The sequence below is a fragment of the Ursus arctos genome, unplaced genomic scaffold (assembly GCF_023065955.2).
Source record: "Ursus arctos isolate Adak ecotype North America unplaced genomic scaffold, UrsArc2.0 scaffold_24, whole genome shotgun sequence".
In the NCBI taxonomy this organism is placed as follows: Eukaryota; Metazoa; Chordata; class Mammalia; order Carnivora; family Ursidae; genus Ursus; species Ursus arctos.
Window position 1 is genome coordinate 35213515 of NW_026622919.1, and position 19576 is coordinate 35233090.

At 42.7% G+C, this 19576-nt stretch overlaps 1 protein-coding gene across 12 annotated transcripts in view; it reads right to left on the minus strand.

Annotated features, from left to right (window-relative positions):
• Positions 1-19576, minus strand: part of ACACA (acetyl-CoA carboxylase alpha) — a 280386-nt gene that overhangs the window by 245498 nt on the left and 15312 nt on the right. For 5 of the 12 annotated variants that reach the window (XM_057317769.1, XM_044390790.3, XM_044390785.3 and 2 more), the window contains exon 1: positions 15274-15554. The exons of 1 other annotated variant lie outside the window; for it this stretch is intronic. In XM_057317769.1, coding sequence (XP_057173752.1) covers positions 15274-15317 — 44 coding nt within the window. In that variant the 5' untranslated portion in view covers positions 15318-15554. Of the gene's footprint in view, positions 1-4114; positions 4149-10823; positions 10974-13903; positions 14016-15273; positions 15555-19576 lie in introns of those variants that run through there. 6 more of the 12 variants (XM_048223482.2, XM_044390787.3, XM_057317770.1 and 3 more) reach the window with 5 other exon arrangements.

Consider the following 19576-nt stretch of genomic DNA (forward strand, 5'->3'; position numbering starts at 1 on the left):
CTGGGTGGCTCAGTCGGTTACGTGTCTGCCTTCGCCTCATGATCCTGCTTCTCCCTCTACCCCTCCCCACTGCTGGTGATCCCTCTCTCTCTCACACAAATAAATAAATAAAATCTTTTTTAAAAAATGAAATAGAACAGAAGATGTTAAGAGTACACCATAATTTATAAGGATGAATATTGTTTTGTGCATTTTTTTTTATCAGTTATATGTATGTCAAAAAAGTCTTAGAGCCACAATGAATCCTTGCTCTCCTGCCTCCTCCACTTTATGCTCTCACCAGAGAGCAAACACGGTGACTTAATACCTAAACCAATGGTTCTTAAACTTTCTTAGGTCAAGACACTATTAGAAATCTGATAAAAGCTATGGACTCTTTCTTGACAAAAATTCACCCTCACACGAAATTCTGCTTGCATACAAGTTTAGGACCCCCAAAGCCTTGCCATGAATCAGGTTAAGATCCTTTTCTCTAGAAAGAAGACAAAGAATGGAGGTGATCTCCGGGGAAGGCTCATATAGCTACTGTCTTACCACCTCCAAAAGAAGGCCTTTCCCCAGACAGAGTGGTAGCACAGTCTGCTTATCTAAATAAAAATTTTCTTCATTAGGGGCGCCTGGGTGGCACAGCGGTTAGCGTCTGCCTTTGGCTCAGGGCGTGATCCCAGCGATCTGGGATCGAGCCCCACATCAGGCTCTTCTGCTATGAGCCTGCTTCTTCCTCTCCCACTCCCCCTGCTTGTGTTCCCTCTCTCGCTGGCTGTCTCTATCTCTGTCGAATAAATAAATAAAATCTTTAAAAAAAAAAAAAAAATTTTTCTTCATTAGATCAAACTGTTAAATTCTCTTTTATTTAAAAAAAAAGTGTTTAAAATGTTCTTGAACTTTTAGTTAGAAACTCTTCAAAATATCTGCAGAAGGCCCCCTATGTGCATGAAAATGGGATAAAGCTAATTACAGCTAAGGCACTTATTTAAGAGTCAGCCTGCATTTCACTCAGGGATATTTCTCTAAATAAAACAATAGATTTCACCAAACTTATTTGTTTCCCTTGAACTCAAGTGACACTATTTTCCAAGTGATTCTAATAAAGAGGCATCAATTAGTTTTCATGGTCACTGATAAAAGTATCCAAGCTGGGGACACCTGGATGGCTCAGTCAGTTAAGCATCTGCCTTTGGCTCAGGTCATGATCCCAGGGTTCTGGGATCAAATCGGACATCGGGCTCCTTGCTCAGTGGGGAGCCTGTTTCTCCCTCTGCTTGTGCTCTCTCTCTTTGACAAATAAATAAATCTTAAAAAAAAAAAAAAAAAAGTATCCAAGCTGACACAACATGTCCTTGCCATTTAAGTCATAGTAACTTCATTTAAATTTCTTCAAAAAGAATCACTTAATTTGCCTTTTTCATTTTTATCATTTTACTGATGAACTTTTAAATGGATTTTAGTATTAATTCAGTAACCATAAGAGAGTTTTTTAAAGCTACATTTTATTTTCCTGCAAGTTTTAAATTTTAAAGATTTTATTTAGTTTTAGAGAAAGAGAGTGAGTGAGTGTGCACGAGCATACAGGTGTGCAAACGGGGAGAGGCTGAGGGGGAGAGAGAGAGGGAAAGAATTTCAAGCAGACTCCGAGCTCAGCACAGAGCCCAACTCAGGGCTCCATCCCATGACCGCGAGATCATGACCTAAGCCAAAGCCAAGAGTTGGACACCTAACCAACTGAACCACCCAGTGTCCCAAGTTTTAAATTTTAAAACAACAAGCACTTGTGTCCCAAATAGTGAGATGGATGATGTATACTAAAGGGTAAAAAAGATTTGGTCCCTGGCTAAGATGCTACAGATACCTAAAGAAACAGACAAGTACAGTAGTGTAAGAATCGCTAGGTGTAGAAACACGGTAAAGAAAGATACTTTATCCAAACTTGGAGGTGGTAATGGGGAGGACAGGGATCAAGGAAGATTTCCCAGAGTGGGAAGACATTAAAGATGAAGAACTGGGATATAAACAAGGACACAGAGGAAGGAGCACTCCATGTAGAAGGAGCCACTGAAGAAACATCCAGAGTTTAGAATACAATGACTTATGAGAAATACCAGACCTGAACAGCTTCAAGAGTTTGAGGTAATTTCCTTCAAGAGCCAGCTGGAGACTTTTTGGTTTTTTTGGTAAAACAAGAGTATATTTCCTTAGGGTAAAGTAGAGAAAATAACACTGTGTAATTGTCTATTCTATTCTTCATTTTTCAGCCCAGGGATACAGAATATTTTTCAAGGATGAAGCTGGTGAAAACTTCTGCATCTTTCAAGAAATCTTTAAAGAAGCCTCACCAAACTTTTGGATAAAGATGGTAGGTTCGATACATATCCATTTTGCTCCTGCCGAAAATCCTACTAAAAAAACAAAAGTAAAGGGGCGCCTGAGTGGCTCAGTCAGTTAAGCATCTGTCTTTGTCTCAGGTCATGATCCCAGGTTCCTGGGATTGAGCCCCACGTCGCTGGGCTCCTGCCTCCCTCTACCTCTCCTTCCACTGGTGCGTGCTCGTGCTCACTCTCACTCTCTGTCTCTCTCTCTCTCATGCTCACACTCCCTCTCTCTCTCAAATAAATAAATAAAATCTTTTAAAAAATTAAAGGAATTTTTTTTAAAGTATAATTCACAAAAGACCCCCATCTCCTCCCCAAGCCACACACACACACACACACACACACACACCCCGGTAAGGAAAATCAGGGGAGACAACAGCAAGATAATTTTCTTGGAAAGCAGATGGAAACATGCCAAATGACTACACAAACCTGGGAAACTAAATCATAAGCCATCTGTGGTAAACTCATAATCAGTACACTTTATATCAAAGAATCCTGAAAATGTTCAGAAAATGGAAGTCAATGATGGTGCTAAAATAAAGAGGATCTAGTTGAAATTTTGTTTCAGAGGCTTCAGATCCTTTGATTTTTTAAAAAATATTTTATTTATTTATTTGACAGAGAGAGAGAGACATCCAGCGAGGGAACACAAACAAGGGGAGTGGGAGAGGAAGAAGCAGGTTCTCAGTGGAGGAGCCCGATATGGGGCTCGATCCCAGGACTCTGGGATCAGGCCCTGGGTGGAAGGCAATCACTTAACGACTGAGCCACCCAGGTACTCCCAGATCCTTTGATTTTCTTCCCAACTAGTAAAGCCAGGTGTCTGCTGCTCTACCATCCTGATAAGAGATTAGAGATTTATTCTCTAGAGAGGGTTAAACATGAGGTTTCCAGACTGGGGGATACCAGCAACAGTAAAGGGGAGAGCACCATGTTGAAAATGGAGAAATTAAGTATGCACATTGAGTAAGAGCTCCCAGCCTTCTTTCCCAATTTTTACCAACCAGGAGGGAAATGAGAAGATCATGCTTTGCAGAATCTAACTAGACCAAGGGGGAAAAAAACCTCAAAAAATAACACTGGAGTTAGCTAATTAAGATGTACCACCAGATCACCCTACAAGGAAGTTAATGGTCAACCAGCCTCATTCACATTCTCATAATCTTGAATTAGCTTTTCAATCACCCTCTGTTAAAATTAAGCAGACAATTAAAGATTACTATATGTTTGAGAAAAACCTCCAACAGGAAGAATCAAAAATAACTACCTGTGGGGAAAAAAAAATGCAACTAGAAGAAAGGGATTATGTGGAAATAGAAAATGTTAAAAATTGGTGTGGGGAGGGCAGTGATATGATTTTGTATGTAGAAATGTTTTTTGCAGAAATAGAAAAGCCTGTCTTAAAATTCGTATGGAATTCCAAGGGACCCCCAAACAGCCAAAAAAATCTTGAAAAAGAACAAAACTGGAAGACTCATGCTTCCTGATTTTAAAACTTACTACCGGGACACCTGGGTGGCTTAGTCGGTTAAACACCTGCCTTCAGCTCAGGTGATGATCTCAGGGTCGGGGGATCGAGCCCCATGGCCGACTCCCTGCTCAGCAGGGAGTCTGCTTCTCCCTCTCCCTCTGCCCCTCTCTCCGCTCTCTCTCTCTCTTTCAAATAAATAAATAAAATTTAAAAAAAAATTTACTCCAAAGCTTAATAATAAAAGTATCAACATAAAGAAATATATACAGACCAGGGAAACAGAACAGAAAGCCCCAAAAGAATGAGATCTTGCCATTTGCAACAACAGGATAGACCTAGGGAGTATAACAAAAGGTAAAATTAAGTTAGAGAAAGACAAGTACCATATGATTCCACTCATATGTGGAATTTAAGAAACAAAACAAATGAATTTTAAAAAGAGACAAAGAGGAGCACCTAGGAAGCTCAATTGGTTGAGCATTTGACTGTTGGTTTTGGCTCAGGTCATGATCTCATGTGTCCTGAGATCAAGTCCACATAGGGCTCCAGGCTCAGGGCAGGGTCCTCTTGAAAGAACCTTGAAGATTCTTTCCCTCTGCCCCTCCCCCCACTGGTGCTTGCTCACCCACAAGCTCTCTTTAAAAATTAATGAATCAATCTTGAGAAACAAATAGTAAAACAGACTCAAATACAGAGAAGAAGCTGGTGGTTGTCAGAGGGGAGATGGGTGGGAGGATGGGTGAAGTAGGTGAAGGGGATTAAGAGAACACTTATCATGTTGAGCACTGAGTAGTGTTTAGAATTGTTGAATTATATTATACACCTGACACTAATATAAAATTGTATGTTAATTATACTCCAATTAAAAAAAGAGAGAAAGCCCAGAAATAAACCCTCCCATATATGGTCAAATGATACTTGACAAGGGTTCTAAGACCATTTAATGAAGGACAGACTTTTCAACAAATGGTCCTGGGAAAACTGGATCGCCACATACAAACAAATGAAATTGGACCCTTCCCTAACACCATATTAAAAAATTAACTCAAAATACATCAAGGCTATAAATGTAAACCCAAACCAATAAAACTCTTACAAGAAAAGGACAAAAGCTTCATAACATTGGATTTGGAAAAGATTTCTTGGTTATGACACCAAGAATTAGCTTAAGAAAAGAAAAAATAGACAAATTGGACTTCTTGAAAATTAAAAAAAAATTGCACATCAAAAGACACTTATCAACAGAGTAAAAAGGCAAACCAAAGAATGGGAAAAAATATTTGCAAATCATGTATCTGATAAGAAATTAATATCCAGAATATATAAAGAACTCCTAAAACTCAAACCCAATTCAAAAATGGCCAAAGGGGGGCGCCTGGGTAGCGCAGTCGTTAAAGCGTCTGCCTTCGGCTCAGGGCGTGATCCTGGCGATCCGGGATCGAGTCCCACATCAGGCTCCTCCGCCGGGAGCCTGCTTCTTCCTCTCCCACTCCCCCTGCTGTGTTCCCTCTCTCGCTGGCTGTCTCTCTGTCACATAAATAAATAAAATCTTTAAAAAAAAAAAAAAAATGGCCAAAGGACTTAAAACGAAATTTCTTCAAAAAAGATATATGAGTGATCATTAAGCACGTCAATATGCTCAACATCACTTATCATTAGGGAGACGCAAATCAAAACTACAATAAGATACCAACCCATACCCATCAGGATGGCTACCATCAAAAAAACAGAAAAAAGCGTTGGCGTGGATGTGGAGAAACTGGAACCCGTGGGCACCATCAGTGGGAATGTAAACTTGTACAGCCACTAAGGGAAACAGTATGGTGGTGGTTCCTCAAAAAATTAAAAACAGAATTCCCATAAAACCCAGCAATTCCACTTTTCGATATATACCCAAAAAAACTGAATATAGGCTCTCAAAGATATATTTGTATATGCAAGTTTATAGCAGCATTATTCACAATAGCTTAAACATGGGAAAAGCCAAGTGTGCACTGATGAATGAATGGATAAGCAAAATGTGATATATATATATACAATGAAATATTATTCAGCCTGAAAATGGAAGGAAATTCTGCAATATGCTACAATGTGGATGGACCTTAAGGACATTATGCTAAGTGAAATACATCAGTCACAAAAAGACAAATGCTATATAATTCTACTTACATGAGGTACTTAGTCAAAATCATATAGACAGGAAGTAGAATGGTAGTTGGCAGGGGTTGGGGGAAGAGGAGAATGGGGAACTATTGTTTAATGGGTATAGAGAGGTTCAGTTTCACAAGATGAAAAACGTTTTGGAGATGAGTGGTAGTAACAGGTGCACAAGGTTATAAATGTATTTAATACTGAACTGTAAATCTTTAAATGGTAAAGATGGTAAATTTTTTTTAAAAAGATTTTATTTATTTATTTGATGGAGAGAGAGACAGCCAGCGAGAGAGGGAACACAAGCAGGGGGAGTGGGAGAGGAAGAAGCAGGTTGCCAGCAGAGGAGCCTGATGCGGGGCTTGATCCCAGAACGCCGGGATCACACCCTGAGCCGAAGGCAGATGCTTTAATGACTAAGCCACCCAGGGGCCCCAAGATGGTAAATTTTATATGTATCTTACCACAACAAGAAAAATTGAAGAAAGAAACACCTCACAGGTTACATATTAATTGCAAGGGGGAACAGGTACTTTTACGATAGAGAAATATGGTGATCACTTTAAGTGTTTAAGTATCACCACTATTAGGACAAACTGACATGAGTTGCCTCCTGACGTGATGCAGCTAAAAAAAAAAAGTCAAATGCTCATGTTCCATAGTAGGACATCAATAGGAAATGCCTAAAAAATGAACAATGAAGAGGTAGCAAGACAATGTTACATACAGATGAAAGGGTATAGTAATATATCACCTAAAATAAATGAAAGTGGGAAGGGGTGAGGGAATGCTGTTTCAGTGTAACAAACTTTGTAAAACGATAAGACTTTTTAAACTATGTACATGTATAACTTTGATGAAATAAAAATGTAGAAAGTTCATCTTATACTGTTAAGCAAAGAAACAAAAGGTGAAGAATGGTGCGTAAAGTATGCATAATTTATATTTAAAAAATGGCAGAGGGGGCTAGAATAGATGAGCATGTTAATTATCTCTGATAATTACTAAGAAATTAACAACTTTAAATTTAAATCGATATGTCTGAGAATGATTGAGAAATTATAATAAGAAATTAAGAGACACCTGGGTGGCTCAGCCGTTAAGCGTCTGCCTTCGGCTCAGGTCATGATCCCAGGGTCCTAGGATCTAGTCCTGCCTCGGGCTCCCTGCTCAGGGGGGAGCCTGCTTTTCCCTCTCCTCCTCACTTGTGCTCTCTCTTTTGCGGTCTCTGTATCTCTCTAATAAATAAATAAAATCTTTTACAAAAATTAAAAAGTTTTTTTTTTAAGATTTCATTTATTTATTCGACAGAGATAGAGACAGCCAGTGAGAGAGGGAACACAAGCAGGGGGAGTGGGAGAGGAAGAAGCAGGCTCACAGCGGAGGAGCCTGATGTGGGGCTCGATCCCATAACGCCGGGATCACGCCCTGAGCCGGAGGCAGGCGCTTAACCGCTGTGCCACCCAGGCGCCCCATTAAAAAGTATTTTTAAAAAAAGAAATTAAGAACACTGCTTGCCTCTGGTGACGGGACCTGGGTGGCTGCAAGACAAGGTTGGAGGGAAACTGTCTTTTTGTATGTTTAAAATTTTGAACTACATGAATGTATTACTCATGTGTTAGCAACTGAGGATTTTCAAATAAGTTTAAACTTTACCAAATTCCATGCCACTCTGATACCTCATCTCATATCTGCCCGAGCATTTAAGGAGATAACAAGTATGTCATTCACTTATTTATTAGTATGTGTTACCGTGTAATTGACTATGAGCTACCTCCTCAACGAAGCTGGGAAAGTTATTATCTCTTCTAATTGTTTTAGATCCACCACCCCCAATACCACACAATGCTGTGTAAACACCAGGCCTTTGCAGGCTGAGTGTTCCCTAGGAATTCAAATGAACATTGGAGTTACAAAACTAAGAGACAGGAGCCACATGCTTATTTCAAATATTATCCCCTAGAAACATTTGGAGGCCTCCAGGTAAAAAGCCATTTTGTGAATTCAAAAAGGTCTGGGATTATGAATCGATTCGTCCTCATAATCTTTTTTTTTTTTTTTTAAGATTTTATTTATTTGACAGAAAGAGAGAGAGAGCATAAGCAGGGGGAGCGACCGGCAGAGAGCTAGGGAGAAGCAGGCTCCCTGACAAGCAGGGAGCCCAATGCAGGGCTTGACCCCAGGACCCTGAGATCATGACCCAGCCGAAGGCAGACACTTAAAACCTGAGCCACCCAGGTGCCCCTAGGGAGACAGTTTTAAGTTGAAAATAATGAAGAACTCTAAAAAATTAGTTGCCCTGTGATGCATTAGGTCAGATGATGAACTGCCTATAGTTAGAAGTCTTCAACAGGAGTATTAGATAAAATATTCTCATAATGAGTAGAAAACTGGACTAGAAAATTCCTAAGATAAGGGCACCTGGGTGGCTTAGTCAGTTAAGCGTCCAACTCTTGATCTCAGCTCAGGTCTTGATCTCAAAGTCGTGAGTTCAAGCCCCGAGTTGGGCTCTGTGCTCAGTGGGGAGTCGGCTTGGGATTCTCTCTCTCCCTTTGCCCCTCCCCCCCAGGTGGGGACACTTTTTCTCTTCTCTCTAAAATAAATAAATAAAATCATTAAAAAAAGAAAGGAAGGAAGGAAGACCGACCGAGGTCTAATTCCAACAATTTTTATTTTACTTCTTTCTTCAACCAAGACTATTAAGATTTTAGCTATCAAAAAAAATTTTTTAAAGAAAGAAAAACACTAGCCCCAGACCTGTTAGACCAGTCTGTGTGACAGGTAAAAAAGTTTTCCTAGTCATTGACTAAAAAGGAAATAGAATGTTACATAGTGATCTACACCTGAACCAGTTCACAGCATTTAAGAGAGGTAAGTATCAGATGAGGGAGTTCTGAGGCTGGCTTCCACAATGCCAGTTCTTTGACATAACCTAGTCATTATCTGATCTGTAAGTTCATTAAACCAAATGCCACCATTTCCCTACTTTTCCTCCCATTTTAAAACAATTAAATCTTATGCTTGATGTATTTCTATTCTGCACTGGTGATTCAAAACAAAACTTGTGGGGCGCCTGGCTGGCTCAGTTGGTGAAACACGTGACTCTTGGTCTCTGGTTGTGGGTTCAAGCCCCACGTTGGGTGTAGAGATTACTTAAAAAAATAAAATCTTTAAAAACAGAACAAAAATAAAACTTCTGCAACACAAGTGAACACAGGCAGATTTGTAAATTAATACTATGCCTTTGACAACTTCCATATGACCACTGTACAATGTTTAATTATTCTTGGATTCACAACAGTCCTCTTGTAATTAGAAAAAAGGAAACTGAGGCAAGAGAAGTGGGAAGAGACTTGCTACTTTGTAGCAAGTAGGCACCCACCTGGACACTGCAGCTGCTGTCCTACTCTACTGGACCACAATACTTTCCTTTGCCTGTCAAGCGGCGCCTGGGTGGCTCAGTTGGTTAAGCATCTGCCTTCTGCTCAGGTCATGATCCCAGGGTCCTGGGATCCAGCCCCATATAGGCTCCCTGCTCAGCAGGAAGTCTGCTTCTCTGTCTCCCACTCCCCTTGCTTATGCTCTCTCTCTCTCTCTGTGTCAAATAAATAAAATCTTTTAAAAAAAGTGCCTGTCAAATAGCCCAGAACTCCTCATCACAGGTATCCAAGGCATCTCGAACAAGAAGCAATCAGAGAATTCCTACTCCCTGAGGAAAAAGAAACTAGGTAACCCAAGCATGTTTCTCAATCTGCACTTTGGGTTGGAAAAAAAAAAATGAATGAAAAGAGAGATTCAAGGGGACCAACTTCTGAGACTGAAGACCAAATTATTAGGTTTATTCCACCAGACACTGGGAAATTACAGAAACACTGCTTAAGCAGAGATAAAATCAGGAAGTCCTCCGGTCTTTTGATTTCCATCCTAAACTTAGACCCCCAAACAAAAAATTTCTGAAATTAAAGTATTTCCCCTAAGTAGTTATATTCTTATATACTTCTATAAAACCCACAAGGCCTACAGAAGTTCTTGATATTTACAGCTGATTCCAAGTGTCCACAAGTGTTCACTTTCCCGTCTTCATATCCAAAATAATGTTGGCACTGACCCAGGGAGGACCTTCACGCACATTTCCCTCTGAAATCATTAGCTTCACATACACTTTCAAACGTTCTATCTCCAATAGCTTCCCTTGATCAGTATAGCAAACGGGAAGGAGAGTAACAACAGGCATGTACATGTACTACGTCCCTCACAGAAAACATAATAAAATCCCAGGAGCAAGAACTGGCAAGGGACAACTCGCCTGGCCCTGGCCCCCACCACGATACAAAGACAGAGAAGCCAGGGGCTCTGCACTCCACACCTCACTCTGCGAGAGAAAGACTTTCAATGCAACTGGACCTAATCCTCAACATCTCTCTCCCACGTGGATCTTCTCCCTCTCCCGAGCGCCGGGTCGGATTGGAGAGAGGTCTGGAAGGAATCAGCCCACGCCAAGGCTGGGGAGGGGGATGGTGCCGAGCTCCCGGCAGACACCCCCGTTCCTCCTTAGAGGCCCTAGGCTGTACAACTCCCAGTTCCGGGGGCTGAACTCCCACCTCCCACCCAAGACCCCAGTCCCCTCCGCGTCTCCCCAGAGGGGGAATTCAAGGGCCCAGGGCTACCGAGAGGGCTGGGCTGCCCCGCACAGATCCGGACGGGATGGAGCCCGGGCCGCGTGCGGGCGGAAGATGGGAGGCGGCCCCCCCTCCGCTGCCGCCGCCCCTCCCAGGGCCCCAGCTTCTCCGGGTCCCGGATCACAGGCTCTGGGGCAGCCCTCACCTCACCTCAGGGCGAAGGCGTCCGGGGTCCGGCGGCGCCGGGGAGCCCCTGCGCAGAGGCGGTGCTGAGCGGGAGGAGACGCCGGCAGCTCCGGCGATGGCTGACAGGCGCGCAGCACCAGGCCAGCCCGGCACACGGGGAAGGGGCGGGGCCTCACGGGAGGCGGCCCCGCCCCCGCCCCGCCCCTGCCTCCCACCTCAGCGTGCGAGCCCCATGAGGTGACTACGTCCGGGGTTACTCCGGGCCGTTCACCTCCGACCCCGCTCCCGGCTGCGGCGCGGTCTGGCCGGCCTCGAGGAGAGGCGCGGGCCCCGAGGGCCTGGCGACAGCCAATGAGAGGGCGGCGTGGGGCGGGGCGACGTGAGGCGATGCCGATGGTCCGAGCGCCGCTCTGCCATTCGGGGCCCAGCGGCGAGAGGGCGGGCGGGTTCCGGGCGATCGCGGCGCCCCCGGCTTAGCCTTCGCCACCCCTTTGGCAGGGGCGGGGGCGGGGCCGGCCGGCCTTCTTCTCCTCCTCCTGGCCGTGGCGGAGGGCGGAGGGCGGAGGGCGGAGGGCGGAGGGCGGAGGGTGGGGGGAAGCGGTGAGAGAAATGGCCCCACGTGCACCTCCCAGCAGGCAGAGAGGCGCTCGGGCCACAGAAAGCGAGGGGCCAGCAGGCTTGCAGCACGGGAAGGGAGTCCAGAACCAAAGAGGCCTGAGCGGGATAGGCAGTGTTCTGGCCTGGAACGATCTTATGGTTTTCAATACTAACCCCTGAGGAGGTGGGCATTGCATCCATGAATTGCCCAGGATCACACAGGCTGGTTTCTGAGTTGGTACAGGCTAACTAACCCCTATTCTGGAACAACACAACCAGCCCCTTGGCTTGCTCAGCAGCCCCAAAGCAGCCCACCCCAAAGGGTTCTGAGTGGGGGATCCTGGAGCATTGAGGGAAAGCCTCAGTAAAGGAAGCTCAGTAAGAAGGGCAGAATGCCAAAGGACAACAGTCCTTTCTGCCTGCCCTGAGCAGAGAAAAATAGAGGGCAGTAAATTCCCGATTTTTCAGATTGGAGCGCGCCTCCCAAACACCATTGTGGTTACACAAGTCACTGAATGGAAGCCAACCAATTTCTCTGGCTTTGCCGGTTACTTCACTGCAAGACGTTCATGATGGCTGTTGAAAAGTAATAGTAACAGGAGAGAGTCCCAGTTTATGATACAATTATTGGGTAGAAAAGAAAACATTGAAGAAAATTGCACTTCAGAAAAACGGGGTGAGTTTAACCCCTTACAAAAATTTAATGAAGTACCCAGAGTACTTTCCTGATCTTTACACAGGCTTGTGCTAAAGGTCTGGAGAGGTATGGTGAATGATGATCCAGTGGGAAGAAGTTCTATGCCAGAGGACAAAAAGTGACTAGGGTAGAAATACACATCCGAGGTCAGAAGTTCTTGGGCAGAAGCAGAGGCAGAAAGATGGGACGACTGATGAACAAGAATAATATTCACCTAGGACTCCTCAAAATATCTTGGTGGTGGCTTCTCTAAGAGTTTACCAGCCTACTTTAGTAGGGACTGGAAACAGAAATTTGGAAAGATTTGGACTTTACAGAGCAGTGAACCATATTTCACAATACCTGTGTCTGTCATTGGATGCATCTGTCAATGAACAGAGATAGGAAAGTTAGAACTTAAAGATAATTGGGCATATTGCTGGAGGAGAGGTGGATGGGGGATGGGCTAAATGGGCAATGGGTATTAAGGAGGGCACCTGTGATGAGCACTGGGTGCTATATGTAAGTGATGAATCACTAGATTCTACTGAAACCAATTATTACACAATATGTTAACTAACTAGAATTTTAAAACTTGATACAAAAATTGTTTTTAAAAATGTTTGGGGGTGCCTGGGTGGCTAAGTCAGTTAAGCATCTGCCTTTGGCTCAGGTCATGATCCCAGGGTCCTGGGATCAAGCCCTGTGTAGGGCTCCCTGCTCAGCGGGGAGTCTGCTTCTCCCTCTCCCTTTGCTGTGCACTCTCTCTCGTTCTCTCTCCGTCAAATAAATAAAATCCTTAAAAACTAATTTTTTAAATAAAAAAAATTTTTTTTAAAGATAATTGAACATAACTTCCTGGTTTAACAAGATGTTTGGCTTGACTAACTAGGGGGAGAAAAAAGGCCCCAGGAAGAGAGAAGCTTTGCCTCTCCCTAATAGTGCTCTCTCAAGCTGGAATGAAGGAAAAGACTTTGGAAAGAACTAAAAATCCTGAGGCTGCCTCTTTTGCTTTTCATATACCTTTCCTATTTCTTATCAAATAATAGGAACTTCGCCCCCAAGAATGTTTCTTAGTGGTGTTGCTGTTTATCAGCCTTAGGAGCACTGCAAAACCAGGGGGTTACTCTCAGAAACTGTTCTTATGTGAAACTTCAGTGAGCCCTTATTCTGTTTTCGTCCTCACTGAATATTTTAAATAATTGAGCCCTGAGAAAAACCAGACAAGGAAAGGCCTGATGAAAGAACTACAGTGGAAGGAAACGAAGGATGAGTTAGAACATCCCAAGACCACTTATACAAGGTCTAGTTATTATCAAATGTTAAGATGAATGGGCAGAGAACTTTGTCTTTAAAACACTACATCTACAATGTCAACAGCTTCTCAGTGCTGTGTTGTTTGGTGCATGCCACAACCTGCCAATCTCTAGTATAGACTCTTCAGAGCTGTTCCCTGAGTTCTGGTCACACAAGGCAATACACCTGTAAGAAGTGGAGGAGGAGGAGAGCCAAAGGGTGGAGAGAACTTACTATACAAGATTAACAGGTGCAAGATAAGAGAGTGAATGGAGTGGCACACTTCTAGAAGCTGAAACTAGATGGCTATAATGGGCTGAATTGTGTTCCAAAATTCATATGTTGAAGTCCTTACCCCCATCACCTCAAAATGTGAGTGTATTTGGGGACAGGATCTTTAAAAAGGAAATTAAAATTTTAAATGGGGTCATTAAATGGGCCCTAATTCCAAATGACCTGTGTCCTTATAAGAAGAGATTAGGACACAAGGAGAGAGGGAAGACCATCTGTGAATCACAATTGATGAAGCACTTACCAGGATTGTGGCTCTTATGCTGGAGAAGATGGCCATCTACAAGCCAAAGAGAGAAGCCTCAGAAGAGACCAACCCTGCAGACACCTTGATCTCGGACTTACAGCCTCCAGAACTGTGAAGAAATAAATTTCTGTTGTTTAAGCCACCCAGTTTGTGGTACTTTATTATGGCGGCCCTAGAAAACTAGTACAAGTTCCCAAATACCAAATGGCTTCCAGGTCTTGCAGGAAGGTTATATGAAGGTATCAGGGATTTATCCTGAGCATTCCAGCTACTTTCCATCCTTAGACATGGTCTCTCACCCTACTGTGGGGAAAGTAAGAAGACTCCCGAGCAGTCTCTGTCTTTGAGGTGATTACAATCTAGTTAGGAAGACAAAACTAAACACCAAAACGGTATCTATGTCTTGCTCCTTAGATGATAGCCATGTGGATTTTACAAAAGTCATAGATGGGAGAGGATAAATTCTCAAAAATGAGTAAGCCTTGAAATATATAAACATTATGTGTGTCAATGTCCAAGCCATTTTGGCACTCCATCGTCCATTCTATTTTAGTGTAGGGCAGTGTTTCTTAATGTTCCACTGACCACCTGAAACAGAATCACTAGGTGCTTGTTCAAAATTCCGATTCCCAGCCCCACTGCAGACTTTTTAAAGTAGCAATTATCCACCCTGAAGTTTGACAACAATAGTTTAGGGGTTATCATTATTGTTCCCTCTTTGCTGCTAGTGTCTCTGTTAAACAGCAATGTCTCCTACACTTGCACTTCTGAGACAGGAAAGTCTCAGGTCACGCCAGAGTTAAACCAAGGGAGGAAAGAAAGTGCCTCAATAGGAAACAGAACTGTGAAGAGCCCCCTGTCCCGGTGGTTGGCCATGGTTCCAAATTCCTTAGGTAGCAAGGTCAGTGATTAACCTTTACAACAGAGGATAGAGGAAACACTGGGATGTTATTTCCCACGGGCCTCCAGTATATAACATCTACCCTAACCTGGCTTCTAGTTCTTGCCATGCCTATTCTTACCTTTGCTGATGCTAGCCAACTCATTCTTCCTCCCTCCTATTTTCTGAATCCTTCTAGTCCTTGGAAGTCCCATTTTCTCTGAGATCTCTTTTACTTCTCCAGCTTTCACTGACCTATCTCTCCTCTGAATTCTTGTACCAATCTGGTCACCACCACACGGTTCAGCATTTATTAGGCTATCATTTTTTGTGTGTATGGTGGTTTTAGCTCTCCAGTTGAATTTTAATAATCTTAAAGAAAGAGCATTTCTTACAGTTTGGTTCTCCCCTCTGTAGCTCTTAGAGTAGGCTTAGGTATAGATATTAGTAAGTGCTCCACTGACTGAAGTAAAGATTAGCTCTGTACCTGAGAGGCCACTCTGCTCCTGATGTCTGCTTGTCCGTCTTCATGTCACCTCTGGGAGGCAAAGACGCCAGTAGGATATTTGGCTACTTTATAGATGGACAGACTTCATCAAGAAAGTCAGTGCCTTGACCAGAATTGTGGCTCCAGTTGTGAGATAAGGGAAAAAGACATAAAGGCCTTATCTGAACACCACACTTCTTTGCTCTGGTCAGCCATTCGGGCTTGTCCAGAGTTAAGTGCCTGAGGGAACTTCACACCATAAGGTCAGAAAATGTCCTCAGAAAAGCCACTTTATAAGTCTGGTCCAGATGATGAAAGGTAGGATTACACAATGAAGGACATAGTTCACAGTGGAGACTCACCATGATCTTTTCACATGGACACTTGGTTTTCACATGCGTACTTAGGTTTTCACAATTTCAGTTCTCCCTCCCTTCTTGTTATTTAATCCCAAACATCTAGCCCTTATCCATAGTTGGCGGTTACCTAATCTTAGCTGCTTCTTCCACAACACCTTCAAGATCTTTTTTTTTTTTTTAGATCTTTTTAAGTCCTACATACCTCACAACTAAACAGCTAAGGACAGTTTAAAGGGCCCTTTTATCTAGAGGCAGGAAAATGAACAAGATGACTCATTTAGGTCTTGCCCAGTGCTGGGATTTTGACGTTTTATATTGATCAGCTTTACTTTTCTCATCTCTGACCTCACTCTCTTGCAAACCAATGAAAATGTTCCCGGTGAGTTTACTTTCTACTCCTGTCCTCACCTTCTCTTCAGACTTCTCCAGTGTCTCCATTACTCCTTACATATCAGACTCAGCTTTTTCCTGCTATATGTTTAGGCCGCCATCTATCTAACCCAAATAACCTCACTCTCCATTGTATTATTCTGTATGCAACACAATAAATAATAAAATACAACCGGAGTAACTTTTATCAAACCTTTCCTTTCAAGGAAAATTGAGCCATCACTCAACTTCCTTTCATCCTTTTCTTCAGTCTTGAAGTTTTCCTGTATCATAACTTGGACCAGAAGATTTCACAATATTCCTGTCTTTTTTTATTCTCACCTCTAGTCAATACATCAGACCAGAAGGTAGAAAGCCAAGTCCCCAACACAAGCTTTGTTCATCAGTGGGCCTGCTGTCTTGCTGATGTACTGAATTTTCTTAATGAAAAGGAAGAAAGGATAAGGGAAACCAAAAGTGAATGAAAATAAAATGTAGTTTAAATCAATGAATGGGGGGCATCTGGGGAGCTCAGTTGGTTGAATGGCCAACTCTTCATCTCCGCTCAGGTCATGATGTCAAGGGTCCTGGGATGGAGCCCCGCATCAGGCTCTGCACTCGGTGGGGAGTCAGCATGGGATTCTCTCTCCCTCTCCCTCTGCCCTTCCCTGCTCTCATAAATAAATAAATAAATCTTTTTTTAAAAATCTTTTAAAAAAAATAAATCAATCAGTGAATGAGATGGCCATAATAAATCGAACAGCATAGTACTAGGAGTCAATACAGGTAATGAGAAACGAGAGGAGCTGATTCTAGAACTGGCAATCTAAGCCAAAATTCCTCAAAAGCAGCAGGGACTTGTTCTATATTGTAAAGAGCTTGAGCTCTTTAATCAGATAGACCAGGCTTTAAATCTTGACTCTGTCAATAATTAGCTCTGTGACCTTGAGCAAATGACCCCTTTTCTGAGCCTCAGTTTCCTTGTCTATAAAACTGAGGTGTAATAGCTACCTTGGAAGGTTGTGTTTTGGAGGAAATGTTATAACCAAAATGTGAAGTCTCTAACACAGAGCTTGGAACATAACAAGCACACTGAAAATATCACTTCCCCTTCCCTTCTGTGCTCCCTTCCATCCCCTACAAGTGCTCAGTACAAGAACAAAATATCCTATGGATGGTCACTTCATTCAGGAATGATTATGTTATTAAATTCACCACCCCCCTCACCCAAGGCCAATATTACCAGCGTAACAGGGCATGTGATCAGAGACCTAGAGATCATTTGAATCCTTTACCCTCGTTTGGATGGAGCAAGTAAACAAGAGACCTATGGCCTGAGCTTCTGAAAACCAATGGAAGGGTTAGCACTCTGAGTCCTGTTCAGTCCCATGGCTGTACCACACTGAAAAGTCTCTTTGGCCTCTTTGGCAAGGACATGGGACAACAGGAACTTTCATATATTGCAGATAGAAGTGTAAATGGGGACAACCTCTTAGAAAAGAGTTTGGTATCAATTAGTAAAGCTGAACATACCCTGTCTACCTTATAACCCAGCTTCCATTTCTGAATTTATACTCTAGAGAAGCTTTCATATGTGCCCAGGAACATTTTTCATTATGGCCCCAAACTGGAAACAACCCCATGTGTCTCAGCAGTAGAATGGGTACATAAATTGTGAGGCATTCATACAACGGAGTGTTACAAAACAATGAGAATGGACAAACTGATGCTACGTGAAATATGGATGAATTTTACAAATATAATGTTGAGCAAAAAAATCCAGACAAAAAGTACGCTTCCTGTCATATAAAGTTCAAAAATAGGCAAAACTCATCTGCAGGAGTACAAGTCTGGATTACGGTAACTCCTGGCGACTGGGAGAGGTCACAAAGAGAGGTATATCCATTTTGTACATAATAAACAGTTTACTTTAAAAAACATAAAGAATGATTCCATTTGGGGAGCCTGGGTGGCTCAGTCGGTTAAGCGTCTGTCTTGGGCTCAGGTCATGATCCCAGAGTCCTGGGATCGAGTCCCATATGGGGCTCCCTGCTCAGTACAGAGCCTGCTTCTCCTTCTCCCTCTGCCCCTCCCCCCTGCTTGTGCTTTCTTTGTCAAATAAATAAATAAAATCTTAAAATAAAAAGAATGATTCCATTTATTTAAGTTCAAAAGCAGGCAATAATAAAAAAGTCTATTTTTAGTGACATAAATACAGATAGTTCACTATTTTTAAAAAGCATGGGTAAATAATGATTGGGAGGAGGGAAAGAAGTGCGCTCAGAAAATAAACAGCTTCTAGGACACTGACGATGTTCAATTTCTTCATTAGGGTGATGGCTACATAGTGTTGCCATTATTATTACTATTATTATTAAAACTATACTTATGTTCTATATAGTCTTCTATATGTATGATACATTCCACAATAAAAGAATTTAAAATAAATAAAACCTACCAACTCAAAAGCATGCACCTTTAAAAGAAAGGAGAGCAGAGCATGGCATTAAGATAATAATTTTAGAGCTGTAAGAGGCTTTCAAAATCATCTTGTGTAACCATCTCAAGAAACCAAAATAGAGGCCAGAGAAGTTAAGCGACTTACTCAAAGGGATTCAGTCAATTACAGAGCCTAATCTAGAACCTAGGTAAACCTCCTGGCATCTTGTCCAGTGCTCCTCCCACAGACCCACCCTGATTGATCCATCCAGTCCTAGTTTCCAATTGTCTTCCAGAGTCACATCTCTCACCTGCACACATCAGAAAACTCACCTATGGCAGAGCTTTCTTTTTTCCTCCTGAATTACAAAGCTTTGCTGTGGAGAAAGGAGATCGGGAGAGATAATCCTCTCCTCTACAAATACTCTAAACACTTCGAAAACCAGTCAAAATATCTAGTAGTACAGAAAGAGACCCAGACATTTTGCCTTGTTAATGCAGCTCTCTTGCTTCTCTGTATCCCACAGTACAGCTACACCAACATGCAGGCTGACTTTTGTGCCTTTGAGACACAAAGAAAAAAGGAAGGGTCTGAAAATTGATAAAAGAAAACTCTTCCACTTTATCTTTGTCCAAGCACGAGGTTTCCTTTGGGAAGAGCGAGCTCTTCTGCCACCTTGTGACACAGAATGACAATACCGAGCCCTAGATCCTTTCCTACTCCTGCTCCAGGGGGCAGCACTGTAACGTGACATCTAGGAAGGAACTCATCTACAGAATATTTCAAATAGACAGATGGGGTTGGGGCGGGGGGGAGTATCTGATATCATAAGGGAGCAGAGAATCATGTAATCATGTTAAGGAAAGAGTAAGCAAAAATCATGAAACTTGGGAAGGGCAATGGAGCCCCTTATTCTGCCCTAACCACCTGCCCTGCGAAGAGAATCAGGCAATTGCAGCAGGGAAAAAGGGAATGAGGCAGTGTTGCTCTGGGCCAACAAAGATCTGAGGCACTTATGTTCCCTCCACTCAGTGGCCTCGCTTCTCTGTTTCTTTCCACAGCGAAACATCTTGAAAAAGGTTATGTACACTTTTTCACCTCCAATTCCCTCTCAGCCCTCTCTTGCTTCCGCCAC